Genomic DNA, 24,739 nt, shown 5'->3' on the forward strand with positions numbered 1-24,739 from the left:
TGTGCGTGTGCGCGTGTGTGTGTGTACGTGCGTGTGTTCGCGTGTGTTTGCGTGTGTTTGCGTGTGCACTCTTTCTCCTTGCTAAGTAACTCAGACAGTGACAACATTGTTCCCTGTGAGCGATCCAGGAAGTGAATGTGTGCGTGTCTCAGTGTGTTAAACATTAGCTACTCTCTAAATTCCTCTTCTACCCCTCTAACATGGATTAGAGGCTACTTAGGATCACTCCTATACAAGTGTTAAACTAGACAGGCTGTTAAGAGCCGGATAAACAGAGGAGTGACAGCTTTACAGGTTTTGTGTGTGTGTGTGTGTGTGTGTGTGTGTGTGTAAAACAGGTTACACAATACTTGCTTTTTTTCCCAGCCCTGCAGGGTTAAAAATGATAACGAGAGGCCAAAGCTTGCTTCACTGCAGCACCCATACCTGACAATCATGAAGGCCAATGACAAGAACACAAACAACCAAATAACCACGGTTGTTTTCGTTACCTTCTTCATGAACATAGCAGGAACACAGGTTTTAGTTCCACCTGCTGCTGTTGTAGCCCACTTAAGACTGGAATTCACTGTATTCTGCTGTCGAACCCGTGTAAGCTGCTGATTGCCAGTATATACGAGGTACCAGGAGATTTCAAACCTCCTTCAGCACTGAACAATTCTCCAGCGTGCCTCCAAGTTTAGTTTTTTTTATTTAGTTTCTTTACCTTGCATGCATGCCTTGAGTTTTTGCAAGCATGTCTTTATTGTTTCCATAGCAATGGGTAAAAATAAATATTGCCTAATAATAAATAGTTGCAAAATGGTGTCATTATGAACGGCTGCAGTGTTTTGACATCTGGTGAGTGTTCAAATGAATGGATTACAGTATCACTCAAACTGGACTTCTTGAATTCTTTTTTACCGCATCACCAGTACCCGGAGCAGCACGTCCCTACCAAAGCAAGTTCTTTCCTTTTTTTCAACCCAGTGCTGTTTTTTGTTTTTCTGAATGTCCTGTAACATTGGTAAAAAACCTCCAGGTGAAGTTAAGATGTTCTTTGGCAGATGTAAACGTCTCAATCTGCACTGTAGGCTTGCTATTTCCTGCATGTCGACTCATAATGCAAACACAGTGTTACATATGAACTGACACGCTGTTACCAAGAGTTATTTTGGAGGCCGTTGTGTGGCTTTAAACTGTTCTCTGGGAATCAACTTGACCTCCCTCTTGTGTGGGAAAATGGTGTTTGAAGTAAAGGAAGTCAAAATAAGCTTTGTGAAAAAAATACTTCTCATGTCAGTAGCGTTGCCTCACTCCCATTAACTTAATGAGTTTTATTTTCTTAAGCATTACCACTTCTGTCAATTTCTCACAGTGGGATCTCACCACCATCTTTTCTGTTCTTGGGGGAAAATCTCAGAGGTCCCAATAATGAGCTCAAGTTTTTGGACATTCCTGAACAGTTAGCATCAGTGCTTCTCTCCTGCTAGTGCTTGGCGTTTGCTGGGAAACGCTGACAGAACGCTGATAGCAGGGCTTTGGCAGTAAATGGATACCAGCATGCATTTAGCCCAGCAGACGCTCAGGTCTTCCTCTCTGTTGTGTTTTGTGTTTGTCCAAAGCTTAACACTGATGTCAAGGAGGGGATGACTTGAACAGAAATATGTGCTTACTTAACAGCCCTGTGGTGTGCGACGGACTCGTTAATCATCAGACTTGATAACAGCTGCGTGGAGACGGCACAGTATCAAGCACCTTTTGACCACCTGCTTTTAGTCTAACCTTGTCTGTAATGTGTGAAATGAGTCAACCTAAAGCAATAACAGTAATTTGGGTTCCCACAGGGTCACGATTAGCTATCGGTCAAGAGACAATCCTGCTGTTATCAACCAGTGAGACACTGTCCTGTCCCAGTTTGATGTGTTTCCTTTGCTTTAGCCCTCTTTGCACTCATTGTATAGGCAAAACAAATATGCAGTTAAGCTTGTATAACAGTTTTGTGTTTCATCTTTGACAGTTGTTTAAATTCCTAGGTTGGGATCCTTCAAACCTTTTTGTAATTGCAGATGGTGCACAAGCATTACAGTCCATATGTTGTATTTCAGAGTAGTTGTTCAAAACAGAGTAAAGTGTCTAACCACAGGCTAGTGTTACACAATCCATAGTACAGTCAAATAGATTATTATAACCTCTTTGGTACTGTGTAATGCCTTCATACAATGGCCTCTGTTTAGAATCTGTTTAGTAGTGGCAGCATTCAGTTTGTGTATGTGTGTGTGTAGTTCTGTTTCCCTGAGTCAGGCCTGGCAGTGACAGCTGTGGATTGTGTGTGTGTGTGTGTGTGTGTGTGTGTGTGTGTGTGTGTGTGTGTGTGTGTGTAGAGTGAAGTTGGTCATAAAGTGCTGAGTGATGCACCAACATCCAGGGGGGGGGGGTTCTCCTTTCTATGCCAGTCTGTACTTGGCATACTCACTGCACTGCGGATGAGAATACTGTGTGCAGACACAGGGCAGGTCAATACAGAAGAACCTAATATTGTACCAATTGCCATGAAAAAATAGCAGTATCAGTATTTAACTGAGCCTGCCAGCAAAAATGCAACATCACATATTAAACAAGGGAATTTATGGTAATTTCATGAAAGTCCAACACACCTTTTTCTATCAAACATGAGAAATTCTTAAAGCTATTTACATCTTGCCATTAAGGCTATTTTGCAAAATATTTTGTGTTTTATGCAGACCATTTGCAGCTTATAGTAACACAGTTCCACAACCCACAACGACTGTATTGAAAAAAAAAAGGAACAACAGTAAAGTATTGCTCAGCACTTTGCAAGCATACAAAATAATATAAAACAAACTCAAATAGAAGTCTTCCCTGCAGCTTGTTACTTGTCACCAATAATGTAATGTACTGATAGACAAGATACACTGGTGTGCTGAGCAGATGTTGATTCAAATCAATCAGTAATGCTGCAGATTTTACTGATCAGTCCACCTTCACCTAAATTGGTGAAACTAATCAGTGAGATCTGCTCCGTCAGCATTTGGTTGGACTGAAAATCTGCAGACTCTCTCCATAACACATTTATGGCACTAAAAGAACATTTTCTTGTAGACGATGCTGCAGTGGACTCTCAATCTGAAATAAACAGTCCCCCCACGCAACTTAAGACAAATGGGGTTATTTTCTATAAGCATAATGTTATTTCTAGCAGCGCAAGTAATACCCAAGAGCACATTATTGTTCTTTATGAGGAGGACACAGTATTTGGGAAAAGACAAGTTAGTCATGTGGGGACTGCAGGATGATAGCTTGTTGGTACAAACCAGCTGCAGCCCCCTGATCAAACGCTCCGCTTATTTCCTCCACATCCATGTGATGCCATTTACAGAGCCAGGAGTACCCAGCCCATGCATGGTTGCCACCTGTGGTTTTAAACTGTATTTAGTTCACATGATTGCAGTGTGTTACAGGTTCAACTGCCTCCTTTGTCAAGCTGTCAATATAAACTCATAGAGTCCCTCTCATTTTAACTGATGGCTCAGAGCGACTGAGAGACATACTACACATACCTAACACTAACAATCATCCAGCATGTGGGGCATTTATCTTGACTAACTCATTATTTAACCAATGTTATTTGCATACACTGATTTAACAAAAGAAATGCAGGATATTGTGTAAAGTTTTATTTTGGCAGGTTTTCAACTTCAGTGCAGGTCGTCAGATGGGTTTGGCTTGGCATCTGTTACCACGGTGTTGTTACAATTTTTCTTCCAGGAGCCTAAACAAAAACATGTCGTCATCATCTATGAGGCGGTCAACGTGTACTACACCTTTTTATTACCCAAAAGCTCTCGGGCCATAAACTTTGGCATCAACTACTCACATTAATTAGAAGTTACGTTTAACGACAGAATGTTGTACCAAAGTGACATACCTTTACAAAAGAGTTCAAAGTAAAACAATGGATCTCACTAAGAGAGACACACACCAGCACTGTTTCACACTAAGCCAGGAAAGAGAGTACAATTCTGGATAGTGTAGACATTCAGATGTGATTAAATGATTTAAATTAAAGTTAAAGTCCCTGTAGTTGACTTTTCACTGCTATGCATCACACCTGTGTGTACAATCTCTCTTTTCAGTATTAAATCTAAAATAATCGGTGTCACATAGTATGTGTAAGAGATCCACTTGTAAGTTTACTTAGCAGTCGGGGTGAAGCATAATACTGTGAAAATCTAACAGCGTCATGCATGACAGGTGGTTGACGTCTTGCTGGCTGCCTGGATCATTTGTCTTTCTTCTTTCTTTTGCATGTATGACATGTGAATTGTGTTTCTCTGGTGGGTCAGTCCTCAGCAGCTCAGCTTCTTCTTCACCGGGTGGGTTCAGATTGTGGTCTCTGTTTTGCGGTTGTAGAGCTTTTACTATATTTCCTGCTTTGGTGGATCAACAGGTAGAAAAACTTCACCATCATGAGGGGTACTCAAAGTACACTTTTTTTGTACTTGTATAAGTTGTTTGTGAGAATCAATCAACAGTAACAAATATCACAGAAAAATGGACGCCAAGCTTATAATGGAGTTTTTTGCTCTGGGCGAGACACTGAATCACACACGGCTGTGATGTGGCTCAGCCTGACTTCTGACTGATTTTGGTGTTTCAGGTCACCGCGGAGCCAGATAACATTGATTCTGAGGGGTGAAATTGGCTATAAATGCCATGCAGTTTGGGCTGCAGCAGGTTGTGTGGCTGTAGTTACACTGTTGCCAGCTGGACTCCTAAACATTGACCTTCAGTACAGTCGCCTGAGGGGTAGCTGAGTGTGTGAATGAGGGACAGAGTGAGAGAGAGAGAGGATTGTGGAATGTGGGAGATAGACCAGAAAGTGAATGGATCAAAGAAGAAAAAGAGAGGCAAGAAGAAAAAAAAGATGACTAGACAGAGAGAGAGAGGGAGAGAGAGCAGGCGAGGGAGGAGGAGGAGGAGGTGTGATTAGTGTGTGTGTGAGTCTGAGATCTGATTGGTCTAGTATGTGTGTTTGCCTGAATGTGTGTGTGTGTGCTTCTAGCCAGTGGGCGGAGGATTATGCCTGCGTCACGTGGCCCCTTTAGCTTCTTTTTACATAAACACACATTCTCATTCGCAGAGGGCACACAGACACACAGAAACACACTCACACACACACACACACACACATCCGCTCACAGACACACTCACAGCTGTTGATACTTCTCTCTCTGATGAACGCTGGGGCAGCCGAGGAGCAGAGCCCGCAGAAATCTGGGAGAATCTGCTGTCTGCTAGCAGCTCGACCAAAAATCATCTATATGGACAATCTAGAAGGACAAGTGGACCAACTGGTTTTCTGATCGCAGCCTGGCTCTCACTTTCTGTGGTTCATATCCCTCTCTCTCTCGCTCGCTCTCTCTCGCTCTCTCTCTCTCTCTCTCTCTCTCTCTCTCTCTCTCTCTCTCTCTCTCTCTCTCTCTCTCTCCCCTTTCCCTGGCTTCTCTCTGGGACTCAGTGTTGGAATTTAAGCGCAGACAGCAAGCAACAGAGAGAAATAGAGACATGTGTTTTGCCCCAGCCGCCTACTACTACTGCCTGTTCTCTCCCATTCACTGACCAAGGAGGAAATACAAGGTTGGTTGGGCTTGGCTTATTTGTTTATGGCCTGGTTTCTTGTGTCATTACACCTGCTTGATTTTGGTTATTTGTTTCTTTTAAAGACCCAATCCCATTCATTTATAATAAGAAATCGAGTGTATCATCTGTTTTTGCGTTCCCACAAGCTGCCAAAGCATGACTCCAACTCCCATCCCTAAAACTGACTTGTAGTTTTAGGGGAATTCCATGTTAGTATGGTTGCTTGGGCACACACACACACACACACACACACACACACACACACACACACACACACACACACACACACACACACACACACACACACACACACACATACACACAGGCATGCACTGCTTCACTATAAACACGCTTGGCAGTAACAGTACAGTGAGTGTGAGCACCAGAGAAGATTAGCTTTGGCAATTATCTCTAATGTGTAGAATAGCAGAGGCGGTATGTAAAGCAAGATACACTTGAGCAATTTATGGTCACGGCAGCAACAAGAATCAGCCTTTAGCACACTTTTCTTGAAAATATAAATCAAAAATTTAGAGTTAATGACTGTGTGTGTGTATGTATGTATGTATGTATATATATATATATATATATATATATATATATATATATATATATATATATATATATATATATATATATATATATATATATATATATATATATATATATATATATATATATATATATATATATATAAATAAGTTTTTGTTGTGTGTTGCAATCGGCACAATAAGGTTGCACAAGAAACCAACACCCCAAACTACAACCAGCCGCAGCCATACCAAAGCAATGACTGCTGGCCTACTGTTGGGCTCAGAAGAAGAGTTTTCTCTGTCTCATAGTAAAGCCGCTGGAGAATCTGTAAGCTGCAGTGCATTTGGCCTACACGTACACCCACCTCCAGTTTCACTGCTGGATCTGTCATGCAGGCATGTTTAGACACACCTACTCCTAAGTGTGTGTGTGTGTGTGTGTGCGTGTGTGTGTGTGCGTGCGTGTGTGTTTGCTCATTGTGCCATTTACACTGTGTGTGGATATAAATAGCCAACGTACAGATTCTTTCCTGGTATTGTTGCCGTTGGGGTCGTAACACAACCCAAAAGGCTGTTTATCTATTTTTAGTGGTGGCGGCTCGTAGAGACTCAAGCAGCCATGCTTTGAAGCTTCCTACCAGGCAAGATAAAGATGAGGTGTGTGTGTGAGTGGATGGGTGTGTGGTGTCGTTGGTGGCCGTCTTATCCAGTGTGTTTGCTGCCTGTAATATTAATCATTATTATTGTGACTATGCTGTATCTTTTCTACTAAGCTTGCCTTTGGCAGGCAAGTTTTTAAGGACAGAAAATAAAAAGAGAGAGAGAGAGAGAGAGAGAGCGCCAGACGGAAAGATGGAGCCACAGATACATGGGTTAGACGTAGGTTTCCAGATTAGCTGGCTGTCATCAGATGAAGATTGTTTGTGGTCTGGCCACTGGCTCTGCTCCAGCTCCAAATGTCAGAGGTCTACTGAGGCATTATGGGTGAGCGCGCTGTCTTAGAGATACACAGTGAGTTCCCATGATAGAGCTGAGGAAAGGAACCAATTACAGCAAATAAAAAAAGGTTTTTTTGGGATTTGAGTGCAGTCATGCATCAATATGACTTTTCTGAGGTTTTACGACAAGACGTTAAAAAAAAGATTGTAAAAGATACGTTTTGAAGATATTCCAAATTTGATGTATGAGCTGCAACCATTAGCTGATTAGTAGATTGGCAAAAATGAAATTGGCAACTGTTTTAATAATACAGTATCATTTTAGTCCATTTTTAATAAAAACTTTGTTGATTTCAGCTACTCAAATGGGAAGATTTTTGCTTTTCTTTGTAATACACGGTAGGAAACTGAATCTGTTTGGGTTTTGGACCATTAGTCAGACAAAAGAAGTAATCTAGACATTAGTTTAGGCTTTAGAATTTTGGATCAGCCTTTTTTGCTATTTATTTAACCAAATTATCTATTGATTCATTGAGAAAATAATCACCAGAATGATGGATAATGCAAATAATTGTATATTGCAGCCCTAATAGAATGTAGTTTTCATCTAAATCCGTATAATTGATTGATTGTGCATTCCAGCTCAACCTGCAGAGTGATAACGCCTATTGTTAAGGTTAAGGCCGGGCTACATGGAGGTTACGTGTCCACACCATTCATCAAATAACTCCCAGTAACCAAAAACATATAGATGAGAAAGTTTACAAGAACTTGTCCACTGATAAAGATGGCTTACTGTATGTCTGCAGAGCTGTGAGAGGGAGGGAAGGGGGGGTCACTGATGGTCACAGGGTGAGAGGTTGCGGTCACCTTGCCTCAGGCAGCGGTCGTAGTCTAGCGCCCTTCAGTAATACAGCCTGCCTCGTCTATCTGCCACAGATTAACGGAGCCTAAATCAATTACAATACAGCGCTGTCCTCCAATGCCATATCTTTAAAGGGCAATTGCGTCTCGAATTTCCAGTCGGTCACTGAACTCAATCTAAACTTCTGTCATTGTTGTGAAACTTCAATGTGTCTCATTCGAGAAGTGTTTCAACCAATGACAAAAGAGCAACTGCCGTGAAGCATGACATTTAAATTATAAACATTGATGCTATAATGTGAGGATCAGATTTCATTCTCACTCAGATTAATTGTGCACACTCACACAACCACCACCGCTGCTCCTCCCCCATCACCCTCCCAAACCTCCCAACCGTCGATCTCTCTGGACGTGACCAGACCGAGAGGGTTCAGGACGGGGACAATGATCTATTGAGAGAGGCAGAGGGAGGGAGGGTGGAAGCTCATGCTGGGGACTGCTGGAGTTGTGTGTCTTGTGACAGAGCAGGGATGGGATAGTGTACTGGTGTATGTGTGCGAGTAAAAGGAGGCGAGAGGCAGGGTTTAGAGAGCTTGGAGGGGGGGGTGTTAACTTTATTTTGGTGAGGCTACAGCTGTTGCATTTGGCCGCACAGAATTCCACGTATTAAGCAAATTTCAGGCATGAGCTTTTCCTGTCCATCACAACTTCTCAGATGTGTTTCTGAGAAGTTGTGGCTGATTATATACACTACATTTAGGTACTGTAGCAGCTTTGAATAAGTGCAACAGTAAAATGAGTACAAGAAGTAAAGCAATTCAAAGCTGAGACCGTAAAAACAGTAGAGTGACGAATTGATGACGTACAAACATTGCACAACAGTAAATAATTCCTCAGGTCTTTCTTCTTATAATTACCCATTATGCCTACTACCATCACCAACCCATCAATTTGACGTTCTATCCTTGCCTGTCCTGTGCACTCAGTAAGCAGAACAGTGCAGGCGAGCAGGAGGATGAATTCAATATCAGGTTACATAACTCTGCAATGCCCAGCTGCCTTCAATTAAATTTGATTTTTTTGGGCGGCTTTTATTGACTTTCATAGTATAAATCACAGCTTTAGTAGTAGGATCAGGTAGTGAGCAAGAGGCTTCCTGTATTCCTATGGATTCTCTGGTTTAAAGATAACAGATATTTAGGCAAGACGTCATTTTAAAGGCATAGGCTTCTTTCTTTTTCCTGCTATTTTGTCAAACTTTTAACTGTCACAGATCATCTGTATGGGGGGGTGCTTGCCCTTACAGCATTACACTGCTCAGTGTAATGGATAATTGCAATAACTGCTTTCTCATAATGGAAAGGAAGTATTGTTGCTGGCTTTCTTGCATATTTAAATTGGTACGGTAGCAACACTGTAAATGTCAAGTCTTAACACAGTGTTGTTTTTTTCAATAGGAATGATTGAAGACTTGTGGTCATGAGAGAAAACCCCACTAAAGACACGTTACGCTATAGCCTATGGATGGTAATAATTAACTGTTTAACCGTTAACCGACATTGGGAATATTGACCGATAAATACTTTCACTCAAACAGAATGTAAAAAGTAATCTAAACAAGTTTGTTGCATGGTAAAAAAGGCTATACGATCTATTTCTTAACTGGTAGTAAAAGTGGAAATCCTTAGGGATTGATCCTGACAGTATGGACTTGTGTTAAGTGTTCATCATAGTGACAGTCTGTGGGAAGAAGCTGTTCTTGTGTCTGGCTGTTTTGGCGAACAGTGTTCTGTAGCGCCTACCAGAGGGGAGAAGCTGAAATTAGAGTTTCTCTGCCGACTCATTAGTAACGTTAGGCTAACTGACTTTTTAGCTAGCTAGCAAACAATGAACTGTTTAGTTAAGGAATAGCTACAGGCTAAAGGTATTATCTTTAAAACTGTAAAGCTTTACTTGTATGACTGGTACAAGTCAGCAGATGTCCGTGGACGCGGAAGAAATGTTCGAGCCTCCCGGACAGGTAAACAGGGACTCATTTACTGCTTGTTGTAACTGTTAATGATCGATTAACATCGGTCAGAAAAAACAAATCTAAATTAGCATCCCCATTACACGTTCATTTACTTTGAAGGATTTTCTTAAACTCATAGTTTGTTTGGTTTGAGTACAACTCTTCTATACACTGAGTTGTGTGTCACTCCACTAATCTCAACCATCTTTTTAAGTCTCATTTGGCTTGACTAAGTAGCTTAACGGCATGTGCAGACCAAATCACCTCTCCAACTCCCCTGTTTCCCATCATACAGAGTTAAGAGAAAGGCTAAAAGGGGAGAACGAGTCACTTCTGGCAGAGTGACCCCTACATTTTGATCCTCCTGCTGTCAGATGACCACTGAGCTTTTGAAGACGCAAAGCAGCGGGGGTTCCTCTCTACTCTTTGTTGCTCTCTCTCTCATTCCTTTTGCTCTTCAAACCAAGATACCATCTGTTAGAGCTCTCATAAGTCCCACCTTTCCCTAATACGACACAACTTTATCATTCACTACGGCAACAGCAGCCTTGTTGTAAGGCATCCTGGAAAATATGTTTTCTTGTTTACTCCTGTGAATACATCTTTGTATTTAACCAAGGAGGTTATGCTTTCTTATCTCAAGTGTTAGTTTACAGGACATCAAAAAAGATTGGTGGAAAGTCTAGTGGTACTATCCTGTAAATGAAATGTCGTTGATGTAGACTATGTCAAACTGTCTTCACTTGGTCTTCTGTTAAGTTTTAAAGGAATTTGTCTAGGATAGATGGGGGTTTTTGGTGTTCCCTTGTTTGTGCTTTATTGTCAGATTTCCTCTAAAATGTGTCTTGCATCACATAGTCAACTCTTTCACACAACAAACGTTGCAATACTTAATTTTCAAATGTATTTCCTTTTGCCTGTTTTGGCTATGTCCCTTGGCATGATAACAAAGCATTGATAGCCACACTTGTTGCTTTTATTGTAACAAATTCCTGTATCCTGCATAAATGCTTATTGTCATGCCAGCTGACCTGAGAATGAACAGTGGGAGCACACCGCCTCACCAGTCAAGGCCTGGAAGTTCAAACAAAACTGCTCCTGTCCTCCTCATGTGCAGTGTTGGGTAGTGTTTCAGAGTGACCTCACTAATGCCTAGTGCAGTTGTGACACGATGTCTGTATGGAACAAAACTCTGCTGTCAGGACGGTACGGGAGCTTGTTATTTGCGTCAAAGAGCAACACCTCTCTTAGGTCGACCAATAACAGGGCTGTCCTTTTCCTGTTTGACGAACACACGCCACAACTCTGTCATCTGCTGATGATATGTTGTTTGTCAGCAAATTGTATTGGCATATGCCAGATGTTTTCCATTAGTTTTGAAAGTAATATATTACTTTTTGCTATTGAGTAACTACTTATGACAGAAAGTTACTCTTGTTAAAAGTGACAACAATCATTTAACTCAAGCAATGGATATTATAAACATGAGCAGTGTGTGAAAGTGAAAGCTTTGTTGTTTGTGTGGTGGTAGTTGTAATTGTGGGAATAATGCCACATACAAATTAAATTGATAAAAACAGACATTATGCAAAATGTTTGCCTTCTACAAGCAAATCTGTATTGCATCCTAATGACTTTGCATACCACATTTTCATAAGTGCTTTAGTTTGAATCCTGGTACATTCTGTTCTGTTTTTGCTAAACTCCCTTTTTATGTACTGTGAAATATTACATGCTATTCCCACTTGCCTTTCAAATGACGTGATTTGTGTTCTAACATTTCCACTTCTCTCTTCTCTTCTTCTTAGGTGAGAGTCAGAGCGGCGGCCGTAGAGCAAGCAAGTCAGGTGAAGCAGGCATGAGCGCGGACAGCCATCAGGGGGTGGTGACCACCCCTCCCCCGCCCAGTGGAGGGACTAAGGAGCGCTACTTCGACAGGGTCAACGTCAACGATCCAGAGTACATCAGGACCAGGAACATGTCCCCTGACCTCCGGCAGGATTTCAATGTTCTGGAGCAGAAGAAACGTGTCACACAGATCTTACAGAGCCCCGTAAGTCAGTTAACTAAGTTTCAATATGAGGGTATCTGTATCTGTTAGCGTGAGAGTAAATGTGTTAGTCGGTCTATATTTGTTGGCCCTGCGATAGACTGCTGACCTGCCCAGGGTGGCTCCCACCTGTTCCTCAATGTATGGGGAATCCTAACCCTAACCTCCCATGAGCCTGAACAAAACAAACTTTTTATATGGGATGAAAGGAGGGAAAACTACCTATATGTTGTCTATTTTTTCCCAAAGAATAGGGCGGTTGAGTTATCACTGAAGACCCACTGCAGAACTTCAAGCAAATAACTTTTCACCTCACCCTACATTGGGTCGTCAGTTCCCATTTTCTGTTTCCGTCAGTTATTATTCCCCAATCAAGTGATTTCTAAAGAAGTTACAGCATCACATGTGCTTGTGTTGATGTTGTGACACTGGCCACACAATCACAGCAGTCAGCGGCCTGCTAAAACCCTAATATAACCACCAGCTACCACACCCTCACTCAGGCTTACTTTCGGGCTCTCATGTTGGATCAGGTTTTGCTGAGGTAAACAACTCTGGGCACAGGGCATATTTTAGCCGACACGCATCATGTTGTGGTTTGATTTTCTTTCACTGGATGTCTGGATTCTTGAAAATTACTGTTGCTGTAGTAGCCAAAATGAAGTGCTGGAGGTAGATTTCAGCCCCTTTGGGACCACACATACTAATTATTTAGGCACTGCTGTAAAGGCAAAGTATTGGAGCATCTTTGCTATAGGTTTTCAGTTAGCTGTAACCTCTGCAAAGATCAGAATGCAGTGCAAAGATTGTGATTTTAACAGGCTTAGTTAACAAAACCTACAGCAACACTTGAACACATTAATTAAATATTTGCCATGCATCGTGAATCAGTTTGTTTCCTTTTCAAATCCTTAAAGCTTTAGTGCGTAACCTTTTGATAATAATGAACGTCCGTTACATTGCCAAATGAGTTGATACAAATCTAATTAAGTCAGGAACTCAACACCTAACATAGCCAAGCTCAGTGTTGTCCTATCTTGCTGTTTGTATTGTGCCCTTTGACCAGTTGTGTCATCTTGTGTGAAGATTTTACAACAAGCGCCTGCCTTTCAGTTCAGCCTGCACAGTATTAGGAATATTTACTCTGCACTATTGACTCAAGGCTGGTCTCTGACTGAAGTGCTCTTCACTGTTAACAATGGGATCTTACATTTGGAGAGACAAGGTGTGCGTGTCTCTATGCATTTGTACTTTGAAGTGACACATACACTTTGAAGGTTTTAGAGTCAGCGGGGGCATATTTATGGTAAAGTTAAATAGATAAAGGATCAGGTTAGATGTCACATAGGCAGTGGATGTCATGAATTAATGCCCCTCACAAGTACAGTAACACAAGCCTGGAAGTGTTTGGTGGATATTGGGTAGTGGCTGCCGTGGTTTGGCCCGTTTCCTTTAAAGCTTTAAATATGATCCACATTATGCACATGCCCAGTGTGCTTTTCTTGGCACGTTGTGTTTCGTGCCAGATGTCTGGGAGGGTAGGAGCATGGTGCTGCTGATGCAGTTTTCCACTTGATACTCTGTGTATGTCTGTGTCACATTGTCTGTCTACGTGATTGAGTACCACAAGTGCAGTTAGGGGTGAGCAAATGAGTGAGTACATTAAAGTGCCCTGCTGCTTTGGGTCGTCATTGAGCTTGTCTGTGGCCGACCATCACTGGTGTTTTTTGCCGTGTGTCTGGCACAGCTGGCTCCAGTCCGCCCTTATCAGCAGCGATTCAGCATGTTGAATTAATGGTAGAGGCAGTCAGTCGGAGAGAGCTGTCTGACCACAGCCTGACGACACTAAGCAAACCAGTGCCATGCAGCTGCAGTGATCTGTCAAACATGTTCTCCATTTATAATAGGAACATATGTATTTTACGCCTCTGTGGAACTTTTAATTAGATTACCGGCTTGTGTGTTTTGTTTGTCAGTATGTGAGGTTTTTGTTTGAGAACACAGGCTTGTGGAAATGTGTTTCCTCAGGAGGGTGGCTGGTGTCTCCCTTAGAGATAGGGTGAGAAGCTCAGTCATCCGTGAGGAATTCGGAGTAGAGCCGCTGCTCCTTTGCGTCGAAAGGAGCAAGTTGAGGTGGTTTGGGCATCTGGTAAGGATGCCCCCTGGGCGCCTCCCTAGGGAGGTGTTCCAGGCACGTCCAGCTGGGAAGAGGCCTTGGGGATTATATCTCCATCCTGGCCTGGGAACGCCTCGGGATCCCCCAGTCAGAGCTGGTTAATTTGGCTCGGGAAAGGGAAGTTTGGGGTCCCCTGCTGGAGCTGCTGCCCCCGCGACCCGACCCCAGATAAGCGGACGAAGATGGATGGTTGGAACACAGGCTTGTTATTTCCCCCAAGGCAGGAGCTGAAAACACATCAGCTGACCATGGGCTCTAGTCTTTGTGGTGTGTTCAGATGCCCCTTTTAAGCCATGCTGGTTAATCTTCATGGTGTAAACTCAGGGTGTATATGAAAGTAAATTACAATATATTAAATTGAAGTGAGGTTTAAATGAAGACAACACTATAAAAATGTATTTTAGCTGCTAAAATCACATGATAATGTGTAATGTGAAAGACATTAAGTTAGTAATCAACCCACAGACAATTATCTCTGGAGCTCTACAGAGCGTGTGTGTATCAGCTCTTTGTTTAGGTGTTATGGTCTGAAACTTTACTTACTTTACTGTTTTGGTTCATCAACCTCGGTTTCAGTCGCAGCAGGCACCGGTTTTCTGTTATTCACCGACTGCTCAGCACCAAACGGCAGACAGACACAGTTAGTGACTAGCTGGTAAAGACAGTGGAGCATTTAGCAGCTAAAGAGCCAGATATTTCCCTCAGGGGCTGGTGAATATTGGACTTATGATGTTCAGTATCTGCTGGATGTGTAAGTAGGCAACAAAAAATTAATACTCCTATAAGTATATTTTTTAATGCTGTTATTCTTCGGTTTTGTACCATTTTATGTTGAATACCTTTTGTTTTTTTACAAGCTATTTGTTATCACCAGTGATAACTGTTATTTGATCGGTTTGGACATCATATGGGTTCCCATTGCCATTATCTACCACCACATCACACTGTGTGTATGTCTGCTATTGTGTTACACTTGCGGTCATGCAGTGTTATGTATATTATTCCCGCTTAATGTGGATTTGAACGTGAGCCAACCAGCTCTCAGTCAGCAGTAACTGTTGGCCGCAGAGGGTTTTTCAGCCCTTACATCAGGACAGCTGGCTTCTCAGCGCTGGTTTACTCATATTCAACAACAACAATAACAAGTGTGTGTCACCAGCTTGACATGGACACGTGTGTGTGTGTGTGTGTGTGTGTGTTTGTGTGTCTGCGCGTGTCTGCGCTCTCTCTCTCTCTCCTATCATCTCCATTTCTGTCTCTCTCTCTCTCCTATCATCTCCATTTCTGTCTCCATCTTTCTCAGTCTGTTGCTCTCTCTCATGTTCAGCTACAACAACAACAAGAATGTCAACAGTTGGGAGTCCACACATGGCGCCTCTCTCTCTCTCTTTCTCTCTCTCTCTCTCTCTCTCTCTCTCTCTCTCTCTCTCTCTCTCTCTCTCTCTCTCTCTCTCTTTGTTTTGATTCCAGTGTTATGGGGCCTAGTGGCGGCTCCAGATTACATGTTTGTAGCGCTCAGATGACAGGTTGTATTTAAAGTCGGGCCAATAATAGACCAGGCGTGACTGAATCAACTCAGCTGACTTCATCCACCCGCCTCATTCATGCAGCAGTGTTTACCTTTCGAAGTCAAAGGCTACAGCTAAACCTTGAACCCTTTCGGTCCCTGTTTGTCCCACCAGGCTCCAAGGATGAAAGGAATGGAGGGAAGGTAAAACACGCACGTGTAAATTGAAAACCCATGAACCTTATACATATTCTGCACAGTCCCCTTGATACATTTATGGAAATAACGCATGACTATTGATCACATTTTCAACCTGAGAGCTGATAGTGTTTGCATGTCTTCTATTGACATTAGAGCAACACGATCCTTAATATTTTGGATGCAGTTAATGACACGTAAAACACTTAAAGACGGACATTTCTAAATTCGTAAGAATACATTTATAATGTAGTTTCCTTAAGATAGTGGAACGTTATTTTCTGGTTCATGTGTATGTCAATCTTTAGGTAATATTACTTGATTTATTTGGTTATTTAAAGTCACATGAGGAAGGAAGAGAGAAGGGAAAGCAAAGGCTTTTTTCAGGCTTTTGGTGGTAATGTTGGTTAACATAAAGAGTTGTGTATGACATGCAAGGATTGAAATTTGCCTTGAGGCGGTTTGTGAGGCACATTGAGGTGGTATTATTGTTGCATTTATGGATCCAAATTTTGGCTGCAAATTCTACTCTCATGGTGTCATAGTTGGTGAATCATGATATGAATTTGTTTATGTTCAATTCTGCGGTTAAGCCTCGGTCTGTGTTGGGAACTAGGTTCTTGTGACTCTATTTGCGACCCAAAATGTCAGAAGGTCAAAAGCCCTCAGGGGCTTGAAATTAAATCAGATACAATTGAATTTGAGTTGTACTTCCACATGCTGCTTCTATTTTCTGCATCTTCCCTCATCTTGCTTTCTCCCCTGCTATTAGGTTTTCCTCTCGTCTTGTGGCACAGTTTGTACATCATCCATAGAAATGACTTACTGATGCCAAGTGGTAAATTTACTCAGCCTCATTTGCACTAGTCCTGTGGTTTTTAGAGGAAGTGCACATTTTCTCCTCCCCCCCCCGTTCCAGAAAACACAAGTGGATAACTTACGGTGCTTTGGCAGGTTCCCCTCGTGTGAGGCAAATATCACGGCTGCACTCTATTCGGTTTTCCCTTCTCTTTTTAAAGTCCTGAAAGTCTCATTTGATGGAACATTAGTGGTTGAACTCACTCCAGAGACTTCTTTAAAAAAATCCACCGCCTTTGCCCTCAGAGCCATGGCTCAGCGACCGTTTCACTTTTGGCATTTCACGACATCTCATGGGTGCTGAACTTAGCAAAACCTCGAGCAGTGGGGCAGTGCTCTCAGGATTACAGGGCAACATACTGAAATGTTACTAAGTCCACTTTAGCTCATGTGCAAACTCAAAAGGATAGACCAAAAATCAGAAGAATCTCTTGGGTGCAAGAGTAGGCTTTCCACTAGCTTCCCCATCTGGCAACTGAAATCAACATCTTTTATTCAAAATCCGTGACAGATATGTTTTAGTCACACGTGTTTTTTTTTTTTTGTTGTTGCTAAAACTGGTGCATGGATCTAGTTGACACTAGGAATGCAATAATTAAATATGCTGTATGGGTAATCGTGCTGATACTGACCTGAATAAGCGGATCAGCTATCGTCCATGACGTGACCAATCCACATTAAAGGTGCTTATAAAACTAACTTTCTGTCATATTTGCTGAAACTGACCCTATGTTCAAGTAGAACTACATGAAACAGGTAATTAAAAAAAAATCCGGCTCCTCTGGCATCACCTACAGCCTGTAGTGTCATTTGCAAAAATCCACAGCTCCCTGTTCAGATGTACCAATTAGGGCCAGCGGGGGTGTCTAATTGTGTGTCAATCACTGCTCATGCACACGCTTTCATTCTCCATTGTGGGGGGAGGGGCTTAGGAGAACGTTTTGGGCTTTAGCACAAAGGGTGGAGGAACTGAGAAGTTGTTGATGTTCAAATTTGTTGGCTAAGTCCTGGATCTTCCCAATCCTACCTACAGCACCTTTAAATATAGTTTTCTTGTTTCCGCTGTCAGTTACATTAATTCAGTCACGACCAGCCTCTGACTCAGTTTTTAGTGCCACAGCAATTCCTGGCCTCATGTTGCCATACATAAAAAGGATTTCAATAAGTTCCATGGAGTGAAGGAGTGTTAGACAAATTCTAAATTTGGGTTTGGGTTGGGTAGCACTGGTATGGAAATGGTACTCTCTATTGGCTAATATCTTGATTCGATGTAATCAGAATTTGTTTTGGGAGAGAAACCGTTGGATAGACGCATTTCTATCTGCAACTCATGTATTGACACACTTTATGTAGATGAATCCACACATGTACTACAGTGTCATCTTCATTCATTGATACACTTTATTGACACTTTTAAGAATGTGAGTCGTGTAAATGATCCCCATTTCCCTTCATTTCTGTAGGGGTGAACAAGTATTTCCTTCAAGTAAAAGGGCAGAGAGTTTATTCAGAGTAGGGAGCTATTGCAGCTGAAGTTTGGGACCAATTCTACTGACACACTCTGAGGTTAGATGGGGGGAAATCAATAGCATTGGCAAGCTCGCAGGCAGGCACTCTCTCTTACTTTGTAACACTGTCACGCTGGTGGTTTAAAAGAACAGCATTGTGCCGACATAACTGGGGAGGTTGTGGCTAAAATTACAGGCCTCACCTGGTGTGCGTTTGTGCCTAAATGCTTTAAGCATATGTGTGTGTATGTGTGTTTGCCTTTTATCTTTCTGTACATGTATGTTTCTGTATGCATGTCTTTTCATGGCAAGTATGTCCGAAAGGTTTTATTTTGACTCTGTTGAGGTTACTCATTTACTTTGGTTTATTCGCCTAGTTGACAGTAATGCAATCTGAGCTTGGTAGCCATCACTGAGAGACCTGAAAAATGCAGGTCACTGTGTTCTTCCAGGTGAACTGTGATGCAGGTTTGTAGGAGTGAGAACATAATCCTAACCTGCTATGGGAAATGACCTCAAAACAGTGTTCACAGGTATAAGAAAACAAAAGTGGACATATGATGTTCTTAGTCGAGGCTGTGGATGACTGTTGTTCAATTCTTGGTTTGCTGTGTACCTAAACAAACAACAGACTTAAAAAAAAAAAAAAACTTTAGGTTTATCTGCTGTACTAAGTCAAACCGTTATAGTTTCATTTCACATAAGGGCACAGGTGTGTGAGGTAATGCTGAAACCATCACTTTTTTTTATCAGTACACAAGCACAGACATGCAGGATCGGCCTTGCTCCAATAAAGTCATAAAGACTCCTGTCTTCCTTTCCCACAGGATGACGTACAACTGTTTAAGTGTCACCTGTATCTGCAACAATAACTAAGCCAGACAAAAGGAAAGGTCTCTGTAAGTCATATGACACAAGCTCTTCCTGTAGTAAGAATTCGAAGACAAGTTTATATTGTCCCCTGGAGAAGGTGACTCAGATGATTGAAAATATGCGTGGGAAAATGTATTTTTGTTCACCAAATAGTAAAGTTTAAGAAAGTACTACTCTTTCCAGGAAGCATCTGCCCTTGATGTAATATCCTTCAGCACGGCATGTCATCCAGACTCATCCAGTCCTGTGGAAGCAACTAAGAGACTATTATTTAGCAAAAACTGATAAACTCTAACCTTTGCAACAGAGAAGGTTGAAACATTTCCATGTCAGACATTTTTGTTACTTTTTGTAAGTAGCCATGTTTTACTACTTTCTCCACTCTCGCTTTGACTTGGTCATCAAAGTGCTGGCCAAGCTCAGTCTGCATGTCAACTTAATTCTCTCAACACCACTGCAGTTCCCTTTTGAGATTTTGGAGCAGGCACAGAAACCTTTCCTCGTTTCTCTGATTGGATCACATTTTTTTCCACCATCTTGCTTAGCCTGGTTGCCTGTCATTGATTTTAATCAGGTAGATGATTTATACATGTGCTATATTTCACCCCAGAGGCAAATGTGCTGTAACTGCAATGATGTAATGTCATTTTGTAGGTCCATCTGATTTCCTGTCTTTGGGTTGAACTGGGAGTGTTCAGTCACGCCACAGCAGCTAAAAACACACTTGACGTGTGATGTTGTTTTTCTGCTGCAGATGTTTGCAGGGTTTTGCCGAAATATTAGTGATACGATCCACTTTAGGCCCCAGGATTAATCTGTTCAGATGGTGGAAGTCAAATCCCTGCTGTCATAATCTTCTTGGGAACACAAACTGTAGAGCAGATGACTGCTAGTGTGTGTGTGTGTGTGTGTGTGTGTGTGTGTGTGTGTGTGTGTGTGTGTGTGTGTGTGTGTGTGTGTGTGTCTGTGTCTGTGTCTGTGTCTGTGTGTGGTTATGCTCATGTGCTTTTGATATCTTTCATTCGAAAACACTGCAAATCTGTTGTTTTGAAAGATTGTCTGAAATAAGGTTTTTAGCAAACAAAAAAAAAACCTGACCCACCACTGTCAGACATCCGCAACAGGCCGGTTTCCATAGCAACCTTGCCACTAGGGACTGAGGAATGTCTGGCTAGGGTTCAGAATCAGCGGTGCTCCGGGACTGTATGTGTCCTGACACAGGGGGTTGCTCCACTTTTAACAAAACACCCCCACATGGGCATAAAACCAAAGGCCTGACAAGGGGAAGTTAAGTGTCAAAGATGTTTTGTGCACAGCTCGATTGGGAATGTGTTGACTGTTGCATAAGCAATGAGATGAAATAAATGCATGAATTTTGGATGTTGCCCTGCAGTAGGAAATAGTTTTATGACCTATTTTCACTCTCAGGCTGTGCTGATTTTGCCACAGATTCCCATCACTGGTTTTGAATTTCCACCAGGAAGTTAAAGTGGACTCAGAGTCTGATGACAAATATAATCCTTAAAGGTGCTGTAGGTAGGATTGGGAAGATCCAGGATTTAGCCCAAAAATGTGAACATCAACAACTTCTCAGTCCCTCCCCCCTTTCTGCTAAAGCCCAAAATGTTCTCCTAAGCCCCTCCCCCCACAAGAGAGAATGAATGTGTGTGCATGAGCAGTGATTGACACGCAGTTAGACACCCACATGATTGGTGCATCTGAACAGGGAGCGGTGGATTTTTTCAAATCAATTTACAGGCTGTAGGTGGTGCCAGAGGAGCCGGATTTTTTTTTTTTTATTACTTGCTTTATGTAGTTCTACTGGAACATAGGGGCAGTTTCAGCAAATATGACAGAAAGTTAGTTTTATAAGTCTTACCTACTGCACCTTTTAAGGCGTGGCAGACACAAACTATACCTGCAGGAGATACACACTACACACTGGGATTTTGATGAATTAGTTCATAAAGATTTAAATACTATTAACTTAAACTGGTATAAGGATGGCTGACCAGTTCCCTGATGATTTGCTTTGAAGAAGAGTTAAAGCATAAAGTCATATAGTGCTTTATATGACGCAACGCAGCCAACTGTGTGTGTATCTGGTCTTGCATAGGAGCATGTTACTATATACTGTATTGTGTCTGTGGATTCAACAGATGACTGTAGTCTGGACATGAGGATTAGTCACACACACACACACACACTCTCTCTCTCCAAGTCAAGCAGCCAATCGTAATGCAGGCTGCGAGCTAGCCGGACAGCCAATCCTGACTCAGCTTGTTGGGAAAGCCAACCTATCCTGATCCAGCTTCGTAGAGCGCTTTGAGGACAATTCAGATTGACACCAGAGGAGCATGTCTAATCTGTGATTAACACGTCTCCCTCTTTATTCCCTCTCTTCCTGTCTCTCTTAATGTTCCCATATCTTTTTACTCTTTCATCCCTATCTCCACTAATCCCCTGCTCTCTCTTCTCCCTCCGACTCTAATCTGTTTTACCATCATCTCTCCCCCTGTTCATTTTTAGATATCATTACAGTTCAAGAAAGTTAAAGCTCCAACTTCAAAATTAAATAAATTATCTTTTTCTTATTTCCAGTTAAAGCTGCATAATACCTGATTGAGGTGTCCAATCTTGTAACTCAAAGTTCTCAAAGACATGATTTTCATGTATAGCATACAAATATTGGATATTGTTCATTTTCAGGTGTGATGCTTTATAAAAAATTATCAAATGAATATGATTCCAAATAGCCTTGTTGATGTTGGAAAAATTGCTTTCCCTTCTGCATTTAGAGAAATCTGAGGGTTCAGTTTCTATAGTTTTTGACACATCACATGATTTCTTCTGAAGTTTTTCTTTCTTCTCTTCTCTTCCAGGCCTTCAAGGAGGAGTTGGAGAGTCTGATCCAAGAGCAGCAGCGGAAGGGGAACAACCCCACCGGCCTGCTGGCCCTCAGACAGATCGCAGACTTCTTCATGGCCAGCTCCGTGGCTGGCTTCAACACCTCCCCCCTCAGTAAGTGCTCATAGTGCTGTGGCACTTTACCCTGGGCAACCAGACACTAACATTTAGCAGAACATGCCATCCTTGCCCAAGGTGCAACTGCTTTTCACTGCACTGAAAAACAAAACACAGCATCAATATTTGTAGAGAGGAGATCCATATCCAAACATGAGCTTTGTGTGCTTAAGGGCATAAATCCCCAAGCCAACCCAACCCCAGACTCCGGAAGAGCTACGCATACTTCTCTGGTTTTTTGATCTTGGAGTTCTGTCCAGGAGCCCATATGTGAAGTCTGCTTTCAATCACAGTGCTGGAATGCACAACAAATGCAGAATTACATGTCAAAGGCAATATAGTAGTTCAGTTCTGCATTAACCCATAATCATGGAATCTGAGAAAGAAGGAAGAGCCATATGTCATTAGAATTTTGCATGGGTGCCAGACTTTGGTTCGTTCTATTGAAGTTAATGGGGCAGGCATGACAAGGCCCACTATAACCCATCATATCTGTGTTGTTTTACCTTTGAGTGAAAAATGCTTCCACAAAATAAAACACTTTACGTGATGGTGATTGATTGTGCGCGTTTGGTTTTTCTTTTCATTTGTTATTGATCTCCAAACAGATCGTGGACCCTATCTTGCACCCATCATAATTAGGGTTGGGCATCGTTTAGATTTTAACGATTCTGATTCCGATTCTGATTCCAATTCCGATTCTTCCTTTAGATTCCGGTTCTTATCAATTCTGATTCTTTGAGAGGTGGAGTTGAAACGGGTCACATGCCTATTTCCACAAATAAGAGGAAAGTTTTATTTTGAGTCAGTGGAGGTTTGCAGTTTTACCGTGCTTTTTCAACGTAAAATAAAGCCCCACTAGAGCGCTGCTTACTGTGCTCCATGGCTGCAACACAACAAGCGCCTGGCTGCTAAGGAAACCAAAACTTGCACATATTAAATTGGGAAGTGATGATCGGATATCAAACCACATCCCCTAAACGATTCCAAACGATTCCAATAAAGAAACGATTCCGATGGAATCGTAATTTTTGAAACGATTCCAAGTAGGAATCGATTCTCGATGCCCAACCCTAATCATAATAGCAATGCGCCAAGGTACAAACGCGCCTGGCTTTTAAAGGGAATGGGAGATGACACTCTGATTGGTTTATTGTATGTTACGCCCAAAACACACCTATGAATTAACGAAGACACTAAGTACAACCCTGTTGACCCATGCGCCCGGCGCACAGACCGTTTTTTCCGCTGTCAGACCGTGCTGGAAATAAGTATTTAACTTTATGTCATCCTTTGGATTACTGTTTTATTGTCTTGATCCAGAAATAAATAAATCAATCAAAAGTGGATTTGGACACTAAACGCACCTGCGCCTTGCGCTTCACGCCGTGTGCTTAGATCGTTAAAATAGGGCACCAAGGCTCTTTTCAGCAGCTGCATATAGCTCAACTCAAGCCCCTGTTTGGTCTAAGATAGCTGCTACATCATGATGCATGACCAAACGGGGCAGGTCCGACACATAAATAATGACATTGATTAAGCTAGAGAGGCTGTAGCTAACATTTCTATCACTCACCAACATGGCAGTTCCCTGTCTGTTTCTTTTACACCTTCACAAGGATTATTTCTTACTAACGAGATTTATCTCCAAATTAATGTAGGACGCCTCAACAGAGATATTGCTTAACGTTAGTTAAACAAAGTTGGCGATTAGTGTCACCTCCTGACAAACATAGGAAACATTATCAATAGAGCTGGCATGTTAGCCCTCCTGAATTGTATAACATATTTTTAACAGTTTGATTGGTTGGTTAGTTATTGATAATGCTCTTTTACAATCAAATACATGTAGAATGCTACAGGCTTGGCACCAATGACGTATGTAATGAGTAATGTCTCTTCCTTCTTTATAAGATTCCTTTCCCATAGTTAAGAACTTGGCAGTAAACAAAGTATAAAGGTTGGAGTTTACATCACCTCAGTGTGTTTCATGTGGAGCCAGATGTGTCAGATACATCATTAAAAAAAGACAGATGTTGACAGTGGCCCTGTTTGGCTGTTGTTGTCGTCGTTAGGAAGAGAGGATAAAAGTGTAATTTTAATACGACTAGTACTATTTTCTTTAATGCATATTATGTTTTTTCCCTTTAACCCTGATAAATCCATTGTTTAGGTCTGGGGATGGTCACTCCCATCAACGACATGTATGGAATGGAATCCAGCACGATGGTGAAAGGCGAGAAGCTGACCCGCTGTAAACTGGCCAGCCTCCACAGAGTGGTGGACCTGTTCAGCTGGGCCCACTTCCCCAGCTCCTATATCACAGTAAGACGCCACACCAAGAGCACGACTGCATTCAAAAACTGAATCAATGAACTAACTAATCAATGAATTCCCATTTTACTTTGACAAATTGCAGCGTGCTAAAACAAGTAAAAGACTGATTTCCTTTTGACTTGTCGCTCACTTGACTTTTGACCAGAAAGAATAAGAATAGTCTATCCTTACTAAGGGCTGTTTTTCCCGAAAAGTTCAACTCGGTTGCTGTTGTTCAAT

General features: G+C 41.9%; 1 protein-coding gene across 5 annotated transcripts in view; it reads left to right on the forward strand.

Moving 5' to 3' along the window:
• add3a (adducin 3 (gamma) a) overlaps positions 1–24,739 on the forward strand; it is a 111,497-nt gene that overhangs the window by 63,435 nt on the left and 23,323 nt on the right. For 3 of the 5 annotated variants that reach the window (XM_078278674.1, XM_078278667.1, XM_078278678.1), the window contains 3 exons: positions 11,798–12,042; positions 22,042–22,180; positions 24,357–24,508. In XM_078278674.1, coding sequence (XP_078134800.1) covers positions 11,848–12,042; positions 22,042–22,180; positions 24,357–24,508 — 486 coding nt within the window. In that variant the 5' untranslated portion in view covers positions 11,798–11,847. Of the gene's footprint in view, positions 1–5,119; positions 5,641–11,797; positions 12,043–22,041; positions 22,181–24,356; positions 24,509–24,739 lie in introns of those variants that run through there. The other 2 variants (XM_078278686.1, XM_078278659.1) reach the window with 2 other exon arrangements.

Source organism: Sander vitreus, chromosome 2, assembly GCF_031162955.1.
Source record: "Sander vitreus isolate 19-12246 chromosome 2, sanVit1, whole genome shotgun sequence".
Classification (NCBI taxonomy): domain Eukaryota; kingdom Metazoa; phylum Chordata; class Actinopteri; order Perciformes; family Percidae; genus Sander; species Sander vitreus.